This window comes from Cryptotermes secundus, unplaced genomic scaffold, assembly GCF_002891405.2.
Source record: "Cryptotermes secundus unplaced genomic scaffold, Csec_1.0 scaffold278, whole genome shotgun sequence".
NCBI classification, from domain to species: domain Eukaryota; kingdom Metazoa; phylum Arthropoda; class Insecta; order Blattodea; family Kalotermitidae; genus Cryptotermes; species Cryptotermes secundus.
Genome location: NW_019731978.1, coordinates 348,590 through 367,665, shown reverse-complemented (window position 1 = coordinate 367,665; position 19,076 = coordinate 348,590). Strand labels below are relative to the sequence as shown.

General features: G+C 39.3%; 1 protein-coding gene across 1 annotated transcript in view; it reads left to right on the top strand.

The window, feature by feature from the left end:
* The window catches only part of LOC111867368 (telomere-associated protein RIF1), a 70,901-nt gene that overhangs the window by 37,179 nt on the left and 14,646 nt on the right, over nucleotides 1–19,076 (top strand). The window contains exons 15-16 of the mRNA XM_023857159.2: nucleotides 8,687–15,739; nucleotides 17,738–17,861. Coding sequence (XP_023712927.1) covers nucleotides 8,687–15,739; nucleotides 17,738–17,861 — 7,177 coding nt within the window. The remainder of the gene's footprint in view (nucleotides 1–8,686; nucleotides 15,740–17,737; nucleotides 17,862–19,076) is intronic.

Below are 19,076 nucleotides of genomic sequence, written 5' to 3'. Positions count from 1 at the left end.
ACAATGTCTCCGTACGTTCATGAGATGGGCGTGTCAGGCACCGCACTCGTGGTAGGTAAATGTTCATGATTACTGTCTTGTGGATCATTGTCTATCACTGTATTATTGTCACTATCAACTTCATCCAATTCAGGAATCATTATTTCATCGCCACTATCATCATCAGAAAAAATCTCGTTCACAACATTTTCCAGCTGGTCTGTAGGAACACGAAGACACTTGCTGCAAGAAGCTATGGTGAAACTGAATGAATGTGAAATATTTTCTGACCTTTACTTTCTCAGAGGGTTCTGACAGTAATATAGACCCCCACAAAGTTTACAAGGGTTCTTTACAAACATGCACAAAAACTAATATATATGTCTTTGGTTGATGAGTGCCAAGAGAGCAAAGAAGGGACGAGATTGTCAAAGCGTTAAAACACGCCAACGCCAGGGAACGGCTGGCATCGTCCGGGCGTTAAAACATGCCAGCGCCAGTCAAAGAGTTAAATGCGGGGTTACATGGAATTTAAACATAAAATTATAGTTTAATGTTCACATCAAATATCTGCTTTAATCTAACAAAATAATAAAGGAATATACATTATGAAAGTCATTAAAAATAAAGGACAACCTTGTAACTTCTACATAGAGTAAACTCACAAAATGACAGATATAAATGTAACTGAACTGAACTGAACAGATGTCAGGAGTGAAAGGGGGATATGTAAAACAAAAGGAAGAAAATCCTGTGAGAAAGTGCAGTGTTTTATTCATTTTGTGATTGAATCTGGAAGAAACAGAATTTGATAAAATGCAAGGTTTACACTGTGAGGATACAGGTGAGTGTGGTCAGGGCAATATAAAGCATAACTGCAAAGGCAGAGTTCATGCTGTGAACATACCTGCTATACTGTTTTTCAGAATAATATGCAAGAAACTTTTGCTTTATTGGGTGTTTCTGTTGACTGAACAGTAGATCCCCCTCTCTGAAGAAGTCGAACCAGACTTGCATTTTCTCTTCTGAAGGAGCACATACGTGGAGTGGCTATAAAATAACGGAACTGATGCTCTAAAATCTGTTATTCAGCCAATCACACAACGGAAATGTTATCACCTTCAGAGTGGTCCCCTTCCTGGCCGCTACACAGCACCATGCAAGTTTTCCACTGTTGGAAGCAATGCTGCAGGTCCTTTTCTGATAGCTTCTTCATTACCTCTGTTGCCTTTGTCTTCACTGCATCCACAGACTCGAAATGGCTTCCTTTTAATGCAGACTTGATCTTTGGAAATAAAAAAAAGTCACGCGGGGCTAGGGCAGGTGAGTAGGGTGGATGTTCCAACATGGGGATCTTATGCTCTGCCAGAAATGTCCTGACAGACAGTGCATTGTGTACTGGCGCGTTGTCATGGTGAAGAATCCAGGAGCCCTTCTTCCACACTTCAGGTCTTTCTCTTCTCACCCATTCACGAAGAATTGTCAGAACCTCCTTATGATAGACCTGGTTAAGAGTCTGACCTTCAGGCACCCAATCAATAGGACCCAATCAATAGGAACAATCCCTTGGATATCAAAAAAGACGATAATAACTTATTTGAAATTTGACTTGCACTTCCATGCTTTGGCGGGGGACCTGCAATTCTTCCAGTGCATGGATTGGCGCTTAGTTTCTGGTTCATACTGAAAAAACCATGATCGATCACAAGTTACTACATTTCTTAAGAAGTTTGGATCATTTCCAGTGTTCTGAAGGATGTAACACAAATGTTCATTCGAGTTTCCTTTTGCTCAGGAGTGAGGATTTTGGCACCATTTTTTAGCACACTTACATAGAATATACAAAAAATACATAATCAAGTCACAAACGGGGCACAACAACCCAAATCAATGATTGCACAGCAATCACTTGTCGCCAATNGTTCTCATATTAAAATAACCAAAATATGTATCTATCATATACATTGTCAAACATTAAAAATATTAAAATTGTTCAGGATACCACATCGCTACGTCGCCCCTCACTATGCCAGTCACGCCCATTCTCCTCTGTTGGAGCACTCCTTCACTGTCTTGTGTGTGTTGTGCTTTTGTTATGTCTTGCTCCTGTGACTGCGTGTGTTATACTGTTGGGCCTCCTGGGTATGTGTGTGTGTGGAGAACACAGACAGANACCTCATTTAGGCGTCAAACAGGTTACTCCAGAAAACATAAATAATAATAATGATAATAATAATAGAAATTAATAATTACGCACATTGCAACCGTTCTAAGCCAATGGCTTGCAGTTGTGGGCAGCCTTTACCTTACCAGCCAGCCACGGAAGATTTAGCGAACAGAATTTAGAGGTACCAGGTCAAAACAGAATTTCCAGCAGCTATCCCCCGCTGGCTGGTAAGCACCCAGTCACAACTACGTAGCGTCACCGACTGAGAAGCGGATCTTGTTTCCTTCCTCGACATCGGAAGAAGGATAGAAGGTCATGTGATACATAGGCAGTGACGATAATATGTCAACATATGGGGGTGAAGATGGAATGTAGGAATGGCAGGCGCCATGATGTCACGCCCAAGAACCAGCTGACCTTCAGCGCGGCTCAATACTCATGACAGCATAAACACAGAATAAATGCAGACAGACATCAATGCCTTGAGTGGGATCTGAAGTCACAATCCCAGTGTTCAAGGAAGCAAAGACAGTTCATGCCTTAGACCACACGGCCATTGTTATTAGCACTGAAGTTCATGAAAGGATGTTAATAGCATTTGGACTAGAATCAATAAACTGCTGTAATCTATAATTCATAAAAGTTTTAAGTGAGTTTGTGATCTCTCCTGTATTAGTATTTCTCCCTTTCCACTTGGGAATTGTTTTTCTAATTCAGTCACAGTTATTGACCTATAGATTACATAATGTACTGAAAGTTGTACTTTATTCATCACTTGAGTTCTGGCCAAGCTTTCTGTAGGAAAAGAAGTTGAAATGTGACAATAGTAAGGAAATAGTTACTGATTATAATATTAATTCCTGTAACTGGTGTTGTAGAAGTGTATGTTCATGTAAGAGAAGGTCATTGCTACTGAAACACAGATATGTGAGAAAGCTGGTTGAAATTGAATTCACCTGTAGAGGAGGTGGGTTCTCTTTATGAGCCAGCAAACTAAAATATACAAGTATCAGTTAGATCCATAGTCTCACCTGCAATTCTGATGTTCTATAAAACATATTAGAAGCTATTTACTTTCTCCACNTAAAGTTTTACACTACGTATTTCGACTAATGTGGTCATCATCAGGTGTTAGAAATTGTGAATGAAACCACTGTCTTCTGTATCATTGCCTGGGTTGTTAATATGAAGGCCCCTCAGGGCACGTGTGTTTGAGGTTGTGAGTTGTGTTCCTTCCTGTTGTGTTATGTTGCATGTCCTATTTTAAAATGACTGGTTTTACACAGTGACGGTGAGTTATCATCAGCCATCACAACTCTTGGTAACCACATGTCACATCACATTATAGTTGTTAGGACTCTGAGCCATTTAAGACTAATTTTACTGATTGCTGCAGGGTATGCAGGACACAAGAACACATTTTTCTAAGTAATTTTTGTTCTAGTATGTGATAGATTTTTTTTTAGCCTACTTACCTTTAAGAAAATAAGAGGCTTATGAGATCACTTTGCTGTCTGTCTGTCTGTCTGTCTGTGCATTCTCTCTAATATTTTATTAGCCTAAGTATTTTTAAGAAATAATAAAAGGAGGCTTAGGAGATCACCTTGCTGTCTAAGAGACATTGTTCTTACTGCCATGCAAATGTTGGGATACTGTAAAATCGGTCACAACTATTGGCTTCATGAACTGTTTTCACAGACCCTTTATGGCAAATATAACCATACTGAAAACTTTGAAATTAAAATTGAATTAGAATTAATAATTACATTTTTCTTCTTGAATTCTCACTGCTTGAACAAGAATCCCTGGAGGACATGAATGAGGTATAAGAACTCTTGCAGAAACGTGTACAGGAAAGTGTCGCGTTGTAAGATTGTGGAGAAATTTGCTGAATGTTGAACTTTTAGGTGTGCTGTTTTGTTATTTTCTCATTGTAGCTGTGTGTTTTTGATCTAAAAGTTTTAACAGAGCTTTTGGCATTGAGGGACAAGATAATGATGGAGAATTTGGCAACTTGGAAGACCAAGAAGGAGATGAAAATGTGAAATAGTGATGGTTTAGTGCAGGGGTCTCCAAACTTTTTGAAACGCGGGCCACATTAGGTAATACAGCACTTTCAACAGGCCGGATAAAATGAGAAATTAATAACTCTAGGTATATGGGTTCTGCCAGTCATGGTAGCCGAGCTGTCTAAGGCGTGTACTCTCTTCGCTCGCTTGGAAACCGGGATCGTGGGTTTGAATCCCACTCGGAGCATGGATGTATAGTTTGTGTGTGTGCATTTTTCTATGTTTGTATACAGGTAGACGCCTTGCGACGAGCAGATCACCTGTCCAAGGAGTCCTACCGATTGTGTAAGATCTAGAAAAACCGAAGTGAACGGAGAAGTTCATGGAGGTAGGCCTAGGCCCACTGTGGCTGTAGTGCCAAAGAAAAAAAAGTTTTATTGAAAGCACAGAATTTCGTAAACTAAATACAAAGTATGTGAGAATAAATTATCGTATATTAATGACAACAGACAGTAGCAGCAAATGCTCATATTTTCATCACAAATTATAATAAAACAATTAATGTGAATGATGGAACTCTTTTTGCATTCTTAAAATCTGATTAAATTGAAGTGATGATCTGTTACATTTACACTGCACCACTGCAAGAAGTCTTGTGCACAAGACGACTAGTAATGAACTGCTCGTGCTACCTACATTGCCACGAAGTGATACTGCCGATCGAGGCCGAACAAGTATGAAGAAATACCGCACAGTATACGGTAGAGAATTAGTAAAATTGTGAATAATATTAATATTAACATAATATGGAATATCAATATAACACAATCTTAATTAATGAATTTGAAATCTATGAACAAGTATTTTTTTACCAGTACTCATTGGAAAATTAGTTCAATTGGCGCATTTCTGCACAATTCTTTTGCCGGCCGGATAAAATCACATCGCGGGCCTCAGTTTGGAGACCCTTGGTTTAGTGTAAACTAGGGCACAGCCAGCTGGAGATGATAAGGTCAGCAAAAATTATGTAAATAAGTTCTGAAGAGGTAAGCTGTTAAGTAGTTTGAACAGTCAGGTACAAGAATAATAATAATAATAATAAAAGGGATTTTATCGTATTTATTGGCATAGTTTTGCTAATATTTGGACTCATAGACAAGCATGCAATAATTGTATGTATAGAGAGAAGGAAAGTAAAGAGGAGACAAAGTACTGGGCATAGTGTAATGCCCTTTGATCAGCATGACCCTTAAAGCAACTTCCATTTATTGGTGATTCAGTTATTCAAACTCGTAAGGAGGACTGTGCATCTTTTCCTTTATTTCTTTGCTCCCCCTTTTGGTGGAGAGGGTATTTAGCCATACTTTCAGTGTCAAGGCTCTACACCGTTAGAGAACTGCGCTAACTAAGTTTGATGCTGCAAATGTTAAAAGTGTCTGATAAATCTACTTTTGTCGTATTATTATCGTGTTTTTGGATGTTATCCATCATCGTGTTCTTTTTTTAAAATATTTTGGAGAACGAATTCTATCTCTGTCTTCATGAAAAAACCTACTTGTTTGGGCGAAAACAGAATCCAGCTCTGAAACGTTGTTTTAAGTAAAAAACAGGTCATTGGATAATGTCCAAAAGCATAATATTTGTATTAATAGACCATCAATACAAACTTTTAGATCTCATCTACTTACGTCAGTTTTGGCAGTGACTATTAATTTTATTAGGAAGTATCCTCATTTTTAGCATACTTTTACGTTAAAAATAGGCTTGTTGTGTAGTGATTGATGGTTTTAATAAAGAAATTGAAAGGAATTGCTCTTGGTCCAATGTATATGTAAATTTGAGAAATGTAAGTTTAATACACGTCTAAGGCATGCACTGTCTTCGCTCGCTCGGAAGCCGGGATCATGGGTTCGAATCCCACTCAGGGCATGGATGTTTGTGTGCGTTTTTCTGTGTTTGTCTACAGGTAGAGGCCTTGCGACGAGCTGACCACTCGCCCAAGGAGTCCTACCGAATGTTTAAGATCTAGTAAACCGAAGTGAAACGGAGAGTTTCATGGAGGTAGGCCTAGGCCCAAATTGGGGCTGTAGCGCCACAGAAAAAAAAAGTTTAATGCACTCAGCTAACGTAGCTGTATTTCATGTAATATTATATTAGTGCATCCTGTTGCACATCATTTATTATTCAACAAGCATCACTGATTTACTGTCTTATGTGGAACGTGTCCTTCTAAAACTTATTTAAAAGTTTCTGTAATTTGTACTACATGTTTCAGCCAACACTGGGCATCATCAGGTGTTTCAGATTGTTGGTGAAAACAGGAAGTTCCACCCAGCACAATGGAATACATGAGCGCATAGATGGAGCTGCACATCAAATATTTGAACAACAAAATGGACGCACAGCAGTTGCCACCAACAATTTTAAACAGCTGATGATGACCAGTGTCAGTGGGAACATGTAGTGCCATGTACAGAAACTTTTAAATAAGATTTAAAGATGCATTGTGTGATGTAAGAAACTTTCAAATAAGTTGTAGAAGGACACGTTGCACGTAAAGTGGTGAATCAGTGACATTTGTTGAATAATTATTTCAGTTAATAAAGCTCACATTAATTCAAAGTGCTGGATGGCCAATTGAGAGAGGGATGTAAGGGAAGGTGCGGATTATTATGTAGGTGAGGGAAGAGAGATGTGAGGAGAAGGAAAAATTTGTCGTAGCTCAGGAGCCTCTTCTGTGCACTTGCTGTGATTGCTCTTTGAGGAGGAAGGTAACTTTCAGTACAGTATCGCCTTATTTTTTTATTTATGCAATTTCACCTTCAGTTTTTTTTTTCTTTTTTTCTTTTTTTTTTTTNAAAGGGTATTTTCTTTACATATTCTCTTTTTTTTTTTTTTTTTGATTTTTTCCTTTTTTTTTTTTTTTTTTTTTTTTTTTTTTTTTTTTTTTTTTTTTTTACCATCTGCCACATAAATTGGCGAGTACCTGTATTATTCTGAGAGTTACCCATAGGGACTGTGGAAACCCACAAGCAACATAAGTCAGGGTGGGTCATGTTGTGGTCAGGATTCAAACCTCCGGAACGTCCATTAACCTTCAGTGGACTACACAGCATTATATCCCCGAAGATAGGACTCTTCATAACCACTGCTGTGAGAACCTCAAATTCTGATATTGAGGTAGATCAAAACTACAAATTTTGTATGAAATATTTTTACATAACTGCTTCCCAGAATCACACATTGACCTACTTTCTATAGTAGTTTCTCTAGTAGTTTGACAAGTAAACTTAGGCATACGATACTATCACATATATAAGTCTTCTCACTCAAGTAACGTCAGACTGAAGGAGTGCATTTGATACAAACATAATATCATTCAAGGCACCTGACATTCCCACTTCCAGAGTTTATTCCATTGTATTCCCTGAATTTTTGTGCGGTAATAGGTTTTTGAAGCCAGGATAGCATTTTTGGTATAGCGACTGGCTACAGGCTGGATGGCCGAGGGGTTGGAGTTCCTGTAGGGGCAATATTTCTCCTCTCCACATCATCCAAACTGATTCTGGGGCCCACCCAGCCTCCTGTCCAGTGGGTACCAGGGGGTAAAGTGGCCGGGTCGTTAAGGTGACCACTCACCTCCAACTAGTGCCAAGGTCAAGAATACATGGATGTATACATATCCACTCCCCCATACATCTTCATGACATAGTGCTTAAAATTCTTTATTGGAGTCTGTTGTAACAACAACATAATGGTCAAGGTTAAGGTTGTCTTACGATGGACTCCAATAAAGAATTGTATATAATAACACAACAGGATGCACAAAATGAAAATTATAGTGCTTAGTTAAATGCAAGGAATTTTTTTTATATGGAACATTTATTAAAGTCACTAGCTTGTATAGCTGAAAATAGTGACATGGCAGCCACACTAAACCTGTGTAATTTATCGTTTGACAAGTTATATGCAATGTTTGTATGTTAACAGTTGCAAATACATTGATTGTGTTATGTCGTATATGTGTCTTACGGAACAATGGAGAGCAGAGTCCTTCTGGATAAGCTGATAGTTCCTTAACTATTCAAGAAATTCTGTACATTCAAAGGAATCAAAAGTGTATGGTCCTGTGTGTGAGAACCTGCCACTTGAATTCAGTCCACGTACTCACTCTTAGGATCCGGGTTAATAGTATCCTCCTGTTTATGCCCGATTCTCCCTTGTGGTATCTCCCCTCCACATGTTCCGATTAAATTTCTGTACAAATTTCTCATCTGCCATCCATCCCATTTGTCTCATTCTCCCTGATTTGATCACTTGAATCTAGTGGTGAAAAGAGGCAGATGGGTTGTGAAGTTCTTCATTGTACAATTTTTCTCCATATTCCTGTCACAGCTTTCATAGGTTAAAATACAGTGGCATCCTCATGTACTTAATGCTGTGATATGTTTCATGCTATCCTTATAAAATTGTGAGATATATTGGGCTTTTGTATTACTGTTTGCTCATTGTCATTAATTTTGACTTTCAGGTGTGACTTTGCTGCCCCTCAGCGAATAATTGAACCACTTAGAAACAGCATAAATGTTTCAGAAGACAATGAACCTCTAATTACTCCATCCCTAAAAGTATTGGAACCACCCAGCTCGTTACGAAGGTTGGCAGATTACCGTAAAAAGATGATGATTGATCTCGAAGGATCTCTTGTGTTGGCTCCAATTAGTGGGAATAACTCTGCTGGAAGTGAAAGTGTACCTGAAGAGCCAGTTTCGTCTGGAACGTCTCACGAAATTCCTGGTACCCATATCCAGATGAAATCAGAACCTCCTCAGTCCCCATTGTCTCTCACACTTGTGTCTGATGAGTGTGAACCTGCACCACTACCTTCTAATACCAGGAAACTGAACTTAGAGTTTGTTGCTGTTCGTTTGCCCACACCCATCCTAGCGCCTAGTAAGGATACGCCAGAGCTCCAAGGTACACAGCTAGTTCATAGCCAGGACATTTCAGCCAAGCCTGAAGTGGCAATTAGGGTGTCAATTTCAACTCCACCTTCAACATCAGTTGGCAATAATATAATTGATGCCCCTATTTCATTATCGTTGGAAGAAGAACTGACAATTTGCAATGGTGTAGTTATGAGAAGCAATGAACATGGTCACTCAGATGCTCATAATATGCTTGGTTCTCCAGTGGAAGTGGAGGAAATAGTAAAATTGTCAGCTTCCCCTCTGACAATCCCGACAGACAAAAATGTATCTCCAAAGATGCCTGGTATTACTAGTACAGTTCCGGGTTCCAAGAAGTCGTTGCTATTAGAAACAACAAATAAGAGTGACAATACAGGATTAGTACAAAAAGCTAACAGTGCCACCAAGTCACCCAGAAGAAAACCGGTCGTAGTCAACACTGAGAATCCACTAACAAATTATTTCAAGCCTGTATCTATTACGTTGACTGCAGATGATGACGAAATTGATAGTAGTCGGAAGGGAGCCGCTCGAACGATTCATCTAAGTATAGAGAGTTCAAATAGTGTGAACATACCAGTTCCAATTCCTGAACCAAATGTGTGTCAGCAAAGTTCAGAGGCAGCTCACGATCCACAACAAATTGTTTCCAAGCACACAGAGGTTCTGGAAGATGGTCAAGTCCCTTCTGCGTCCAGTGTAGAGATTCCATGCACCACAAAAGAAAATATCATTGAATGCGAAGCATCTGACTGGAGACAAGTGTTAAGTCCCGTGAAGGTGGTTGTAGAGAAAATTGAAGATTTCGTTTTACCCAAAACATTTTCGGCTTTGGAAACAACACCACCTTTAAATGTAGAACATGATAAAGAGCTGCCTTCTGAGGTCAGTAGTAGCAGTCGTCGTAAAACAAAGAGTCCTCTGAAGAGAAATGCTGGAGATCCTAAACTACCTCCTTTTAAGAGTAACAGTAGGATGGTTCAGCATGTGCAAACAAAACAACAGTGCATGGAAGTGATGTCTAAAGTTAAACTTTCCAAATCAAGTAGCAGACTTAATAAAAGAAAGGAGAGCGGAGAGATGAGACCTTTGAAACGCTCAGCTCGAATCCATGGTGGCAAGTATGCTAGTAGTGGCCACGTGATAAAAGCGACTATGGAAGAAGCCATTCCTGGTCCAGAAACTGCTTCAGGAGACAGGATTAGCCCTTCATTATTACCAGCAGCTTCTAGAAGGATATCCAGATCAAAGACAAAACGCAAATCTGGCAACACTAAAAGTAAGATAATTGAAAATAATATGGATGTGCCACAGAGTGAATTCTCAGAATTGTCCACTTCTGAAGGTCAGCATAAACCGTTTCTTCATTCCCATGGAATTTTGGATGGTGTGAAAGGTAACAGGCATAATATTAGCAAGTCTTGCATACCATTGAGCATTAATGATTTGAATGAATGTGGACAAGTTAAAATTGATGAGAATGATTCACTGCCAGTCTGCAGTAAGGAAAAGGTCATTGGTGTAGAAATCGGCAAACAGAATGGCTACTCCTCAAAAAAAAATATCAGAGAAGTTAGTGGAGATACTTACAAGGGCAGTGAGCTCTCAGATTCAGCAAGTACTGAAGCAGTTGATGTGGAAGCGTGCAGAGAAAGTATGCCTAATAGTGCTGAATCCTTGATACTGCATGTTGAAATGCAGGAAACTGGTCAGGAACCAGTTAGTCATACAGTATCAAATGGTGTTACTTCTACATCAACAAACAAGGAAGTAAAGAGTGCAAAAACAAGGGACCAAAATACATTCAGTAATAGTAAATTGTTCAAATCAAACTGTGAGGCACAGGCAGACGGTGTCAAGTTTACCAAAGGGAACATTTCAGATAGTAATGGTGCTTTAAAAGTAAGCCCTAGAAAATTAGAGGTAACTAATACAGAAGTGTCCAAACAAGATACTGTGGATCCCTTACAGCAGGTGCATGATGAAATGCCAGCAAGTGGCGTAAAGATTTCTGAATCAGGTACCTCTAACAGTAATGATTTTGTAGAAGTTGCAGTACAAAATGAAACTGTACCAAATTTGGAAACATCTGCTGATACAGGAACCAGTAAAGATGAAGCATACAATATGCTAAAAGAAGGTTGCAGTAAAGATATTAAGCCAACTGCTGAAGGTACAGATTCTCATACAAGCAATGAAAGTTTGACTTCCATTGTTAACATTGACAAAAGAGATGTTAAATCTATGTTGTCAGAAATAAAGAGCAATCCATGTATTGAGGAGACATCAAAATTGGAAGTAGAAAATGAAAAAGAGATCAGTTCCAATGAGGCAGTTCCAGAACTGTCTGTGAGGTGCAGAAAATCCACTTCCAAACCGAAAAGTTCTGTAACATTACTTGGAAGTGCTGGAACAGAGATGAACCAGGAGAAGCTTACTAACATCTCTGGCTGTCAAATTGGTTGCAGCATGAAGATGGATACACTGCTAGGTCCTGAGGGTCTTAGTGCTGAAAGAAGTGAGTTGCAGGTTACTGAAGTGGAATGTGGGGAAAGAAACATAAGTAACATCCAGGATAATCACAGTTTGGTTCAAACTGAGGATGTGTGTACAAATAGAAGGAAAAGAAAAGTTTGCCGAATGGGATATGAGAAAGGTTTAAAGACAATGCAGGTAACTCTCAGATCTGAGTCATCTCACCTTGAACAAAGTAGTTCAGATACCACAGTGATTGAGGATAACTTGATGTCACTACCTGAAGATGGTAGGGAGGACTGTTACACAAGGAACCCCGAAATATGTGCGGCATCAACCACAACAAAAGAGACTGTTCTTAATGTGACAAAAACAACCCCACCTATATTGGCTGCTATAGTGACAGCTGACACTCCCAGTGCAATGAACATTCTGCCAACAAGTGTAGAAAAGGAAACTGAGCCTGTATATTCATGTGATGACCAGGCTACAAAGGAAGGCATTTCTGAGAAATTGAATGAAAGTATGAGTAATTTTTGCAAGGAGGACAGTTCTCCCGTGGGAAAGGTTGTTAGTGGTGAGAAGGTTGTACCCAAACAAAGAACACGATATTCAGCTGTTAATAAGGACAAGCCACGTAAACTTCGTTCTTCTACAAGCAAACAGATGCCGCTGGGTTCATATGTTCAAGTTAAGATGAACAGACGAGTGAACAAGAAATCACAAATTTCAGATCAACCAAAAGAATTAGGGGATCGGACACGTGTGGAAGTTAGTGATGTGGCTGTGTTGTCACGGAAACACTTAACTGAAAAGGACAGTAAAAATAAACTGGATTTAAAGACTTCTTTAGAGTTTGCAAAGACCACTTCCTGTGTTTCAGAATCGGAAGTAACTCTGTCATGTGTTGAAATACCAAGTGCCACAACTGACCCAGAAGGAGCACAGACAGATTCTCAGAAAGTTACAGACTCAGAGGATGTCATTGAAAGTTCTCAGGATTCAAGTGCTGCATTGGCGTTCGTAGTGTCTAGGTTTCCATTAATTCACAAGTGTAGCGTTTCAGTTCGTAGAATTAATACCACTTTAGAAGCTGGTGCTAAGATTGATATATCTCAGGGTGACCAGAAACTTATGGTTCTTATACCTCCAGACTCAAGGTCTCCCTTTAAAGTGTGCACTCCTGAGAAGACAACATTAAATGCTGTTCAAGAAGAAAAATCTGAAAAGACAGGTATTGAGGCTGAGAAAGCTCATTGCTCAAAGCTTCTTTCTGCTACTCGATTTTTGTGCGGCAAGCATGGGCCTCTAAATCAGTTGGATTCAGTGCAAGACAAGCCAGATATGCCACTGGTGACCAATTCTTCAAGAGATAAGAGTGTGCAAGAACCTGTGAGCAAGGTCATTGTGTCAAAATTTACACAAAATATTCCAACTACTAGAAATGACATTCCAAAACAAAGATATAAAAAACAGAAATGTGACCATAACATATTAAATGTTGCCAAAACTGATGCTGCAGAACCCAGATCTAAAGAAATTGTTGGCATATTAACATCTAAGGAGTGTGTACCAGCTGTTACATCAGCTGGAGCCCTGAGGACCAAATCCAGGCAATGGACTAGCACAATGAAACGTGAGGTTAGTTCTCCAGTAATTAATGTTAGTGGTCCTCCAAATCTTCGACGAAGGAGTAGTAACACGCTGAAATATGTGGATAATGTTTTGCCTGTAATGGATGAAACTGCACGCACCAAATTAAAAAATACATTTAACAAGCATGGAACTCAGGATGAAATTGCACCTGTAACCATGAGTAACGCTTCAAAACAAGTATCCAGGCAACAGTTTGACAAATCTAAACCCATGGATACCAAGGAACAGAGTGATTTGTTAAGAACTGATGATAGTATTTCTGCAACCATCAGACATGATACTCTAGAATTCAGATGTAAAGCTGATGTTTCAACAATAGGCAAAGAAGATGCTTCAAAACTGCGTTTGAAGAAACAGATTAACATTCCAAGATCTGAAGATGGCATCTCATCAGTATGCAAAGAAGATGCTTTGAAACCTCAATCCAGACAGCAGAAAAACAAATCAGTATCCATGGTTAATGTTTCAGAGGTCATTAATGAAGACATGTCAGAGCCTCATTCCAAGCAGCAGATTAATATATCAGAATCCGAGAATAATGTGTCGGCAGTCAACAATGTAGACACTCCAAAACCACAATCCAAGAAACAGATTAACATATCTCTGTCTAAGGGCAATATTTTGACAGTTGACAGTGAAGACACTCCAAAATTTCAGTCCAGGCAACAGAATAGTGCTTTACAATGTGAAGAAAGTGCCTTAAGAGTTTATAAAGAAGACACTCCAAAGCCTGAACCCAGACAACAGACTGATATATATGTTCCTGAGGACATTGTTTCAACAGTCAGTGCTGAAGATATTCAAAAACTGCAGTTCGATGTACAGATTAATGCTTCAAAGTCTGAGGATGATATTTTGAAAACCTGCAAGAAAAAAAGTCTGAAGTCTCGGTCCAAGCAACAGATTAATGCATTGGTATCCGAGAGTAATGTTTCATCAGTTCGCAGTGAAGACATCTCAAAACTTCAATCCAAGCAACTGGTTAATACAAAATCAGGCAGCAGTGATTCAGCACAAGAAAAAGAAGACACTCAGAAACCTCAATCCAAGCAAGTGATTAACACATCAACATCAGAGAATGGTATTTTGATGGTTGTCAATGAAGATACACCGAAACCTAAATCAAAGCAGTTGATGAATGCTTCAGAATGTGATAGTAGTAGCATCTTGATGCCTCTGAAAGAAAACATTCCAAAACCTAGATCAAAACGGAAGAAATCTGAAGATTGTGGTTTGACAGTCGTAAAAGAAGATGCTTTGAAACTCAGGGCAAAGGATATTAGCATACCGGAGTCCGAAGTAATTTCTGTGACTGATGTTACAGAATCCAGATTAAAGCGTCATGTTCATAAATCCAGAGTGGATATTGCTGTTGAGTCTGACATACCAAAATTTGAGCCCAAGCAGCAGGTGGACATATTGAAGGATGAGGGTAAAAATATATCTGTGATGGAGAGTGATGCTTCAAAACCAGAACTGAACTCTTCGGATTGTGAAGAAAATATTATAATTTGTGTCATTGAAGACACCGAAGAATTAAGGCCAAAACAAACAGGTGTGAACAAAAAAATGAATCGAGAGTCAGAATTTAAAGGCATTGTTAACATTCAGGGTACAAAAGTGGGGTTGCGATCGAGTTCAGAAAAAGTGTTGATCACAGAGGAACCAATAAAAGATAAGACACAACATTCGGTTAAACCAAAGTGTGTCAGTACAAACCGTTGCAAAAGAGGACGCACTAAGAAAGCTAAGGAGAAGGATGTGCTCAAACTAGATCATAAAACCTCCAGTGCAGATGATAGTTCACTCACTTTGCACAAGATTGCTGATAAGAATCTTTGTATGGATAATGTCTCAGATATAACAGAAGCATCTGAGTTGAAAGAAACCAGCATTTCAAAAGGGGATTCTAAACATTCCTTACCGATACAATCTCGTAAGAGACTAGCAGATTCGAATCCTGTGCTGCGTGAAGTTCATCATGGGAAAGTAAATTCCAGTCTTGATGACCATATTGATACAGAAGGTTCAAAAATAAAGAGATTGTCAGAAAATTTTGAGAATGTAAATGCAAAATCAACCTATGATTATAGTCCCATGAGTTCACCATCGAGAACAAAATTCTCTAACGATGGAGACAATGATAAAACTCCATCACCTCCATCATCAAAATCCTTACTTAGCAGTCCGAGTTCGTTGCTTCGAGCTTTCGCTTCACCATTAAGAAGTCTCGAATTAAATCAGAGTCACAAGAGTCATCACAAACCTCCGTCAGGCGGCAGAGCACAGTACTTGGTTGGTCTTGCAGTTGCTGTAAATGACATGGAATCTCCCCAGGCCTTGTCACTTGTTCCTCCACGAAAGCCTGAGGAATCCAGAAGTATCATCGTTGCTTCACCACCCTCATTACCACTGTCAAGGAAGAAACTTGTATATGGCATGTCGGATGGTGATGGAGCATCTGATGCGTCATCTCTAGAGAGGCAAGTACCATTTGCACATGTTTAAACACTGGTAGGTACCCAAAATGTAATATCATTATAAGGTGTTCTTTACAAAGTACGGAACACCTTATATGGAGTCTTGTTTGGTCTCTGTCTGTCTGTGTTTGAGTAGAGTGAACATGAGAAGTTAGCTGTGTCTGTTAGTCAGACCACCTGCCATAATATGCCACATTTTTGCAGAACCAGCAACATTTTTAATTTTCATATGGCCAACTGCCTTTATCGTGATCACCTGTCTGACTTGTATCCTGTCCACTTTCTGCATTTTGTGCCATGGTTGTGTACATATTTTAATCGTTTATTTGTTGGACACAAAGAAAGATGGCTGATCTTTTGTATCAGTCTGTAGAAATGAAAATTTCATCGCCCTTTAGTCCCTTACATGAGTGATAGACTAAGTGACAGATCCATGCAATGGTGCATTCTCTTACTGAATTTACCATATAGCGGGGTCGCATCTTATGTTATATTCTCGCAATTGCACAAAGTTAGAATTACCTTTGAAATCCCTTAAATTACCCTCAAAATACATGATTTTTAATATGCTGGACTGCTTCTGTGGTCTAGTGGTCACAGATCCTGAGGTCCTTAGTTTGATTCCTTGCACTACCAAATTTTTGTGAGAAGTCTGGAACTGGGTCCACTCAGCCTTGTGAGGGTAACTGAGGAGATATTTAAAGGAAGTAGCGGCTCTGGTCTGGAAAACCGAAATTAACGGCAGTGGGGATTCATTGTGCTGACCACGCAACACCATCTGTCCACTAAAGTTGGCACTAACCTCGCCGACAAGCAACGGTCGCTTGGTCAGTATAGTTTGCTTGCAGACTCAAACCATGGAGTTTGTTTTTTTGTTTGTGTAATGTCTGTAATATGTAAAATAAAAGTATATATACAAGTAAAATTTGCAGTGAGCAGGGACGGGCTTTGGTGATCGAGAGCAAGTCTTGGACAAAGCGGTTGGTTTTGGTACACCTGGAGAAGTTGAGTGCTTGTTTTCTCTTGAAAAACGGTGACGGGCAACTATTGCTCTTATCCCCTAAGCTGCTTAAACATTTCTTGGTATGGTTTCAGTACGTGCACAATACCACATGTGATTTTGAGGCTGTGTCTCATAGAGGGATTGTAGCCTGAAATTAAATCATTCAGATGCTTCATTGCTTGGAAAACTTCAGCAAATTTATGAGGATTCCTAGTTGCTGGCTCTTCCTTTTTGTTGTCAGCTTCTTGATATTGTGTAGAACTTATCAGTTTCTGTAACGCTTTGTTAGCCAATGTTTCTTGGTGGTCCTAAATTAATTTTTGAGTTTCATTTTTGGGGAGTTTTCTTGGGGGGGGGGCATGTGTGGTTGAATGCATGTATGATGCAACTCCACTGTACTATGATTTGTGTTTCCAGTTGTTCAGTAAAATTCATGAGTAGATGTATCTCTTTCATGTTTATTTTGACATCCATTGATTTGATATTCAGTATGTGGTCTGCCCAATGGCTGTAGTGTCAGAAACAAAATCAAGGGCTTCCAAAAGCTTAACATGGTGGTAGAAGTAATATAATACAATGGTTCAGTATTTAGTGATTACAGGCAGAAATGGGAAATATTAATGTTTCTGTAAGTTGGTTAGGTGATCAACATAGGCAGGTTTCATTTTATCAGGACCTAAACTGATGGACTAATATGTTAAGCTTTGATATTTGAAGTTTGTGGTGTGGCCAGTTCGATTTCCAGCCATATTGACCCATTATGGAGTACACTCAGTTTTGTTTAACAAAGGAAATAATTCTTTGTACAACTTGTTCTTATCCTCTGGTAAAGCAGCCAGTGTATGAAGCTGGTGACTTGTCTCCGTCTGTTTATTTATTTTAGGTAATATGACACAGCTGTCAGTAGCTGAAATGGTAGGATGATCAGTGAATAATGAATTAAGAGGATGTGAAGGAAGCAGTTGATACCAATACTTGAGTTATATATTGTTTTCCAGGCCTCAAAGTTCAACTGCAGGATGTGAGACTGCATCATCAGCCTGCATCTCTAATCTTGCAAATGTTCCTTGTAAACGGGCGCTTAAACAGCCCTTTGGTGAAGAGGGTACTCTGCCTTCTAAGGTATGATTATGTTGCATATAAACATTGTTTGTAGTCTTGCTTGCCACTGATGTACATACATATATGACCTTTTGCAGGTTGAATTATGTTACAAATCTGTATACATATTATAACATGTATTACCATTGCTATGTGACGTTTGCGAGAAGGAACATGCATTGCTTGGTAACAGCTGGCAAACACGTCGACAGTATCCGAGCTCTTGCTAGGCAGCCTCCCATAACAACAATAGACGGATTGTTGGAAGCAAGGACCCCAGGCTGGCTAAGTGAAGTAGTTGGTTCGTGAGTGGGTGAGACAGCTGAGGTTTGGCAGTTGAGTTCAGCTCTCCAAGGAATGCTGCAAAGAGATGGTGCTGTAATGAGTTGACAGTTGACAGGAGTTCAGTTGTGGGATATTTGCTGGACAGTAATGACATGAGCATGGGAAGCTGAAGAGTCGACACCGTTAGAAGCCATTACTAGAGAATGGCTGTTGAAGATACAGCAGGCTGGAAAAATGTTAAGTGGGTACTGTGGTGATTTGTAAAGTGTGGATATTAGTGGTAGTGCTATAATTACTTGTAGTTCCAAATGGTGTTTAAGTGGTCAATAAATCTATTCACCAGTCCATACCCCGTCTATCGTCAGGCATCCCGAAACATGTGGCAGTATGTGATGACACTTCTTTATTTTAAAATAGCCAAACAAACTCGATGTGAAAAAGGATAAAGTGAAAGCCTGTTCTCGCTTGGCCCGCCTATAGGATGCAGACTCCTGGCTTCAAATTAGGCATTCTCAAGGCATAAATTTTTAGATTTTATGAAAAATGTCACAGTCTGAATTCGGTTTCACACTTAAGAGAATTTTCATATTCAGCTTATACTGTGTGAGTTGTGAGAGAAGACATGAATTGGTGCTCGCACCTTTCAGTTGCAATAAGTAGTGTGAAAGGACATGGTCATAGAATTTAATATTTTTAATATAATGATATAAGAAAACTTCATTCGAAAAGTATGTGATGCGAACAGCGGTAAGTATTGTCATGTGACTGTGACCTCACAGCAAATTCGGGATGGAAATAGATTTATTTTGCCAAAATTCCCCGTATTTATAACTGTTCACAGGCATTCACAGTCGTTTACCATTAACCACTTGGTTACCCTAGGTTGGTTCCATGCCATCTGTCATTCAGACCCACTCGTTGGCTGTTTTGTGACAGACTGTCCCATTGGCT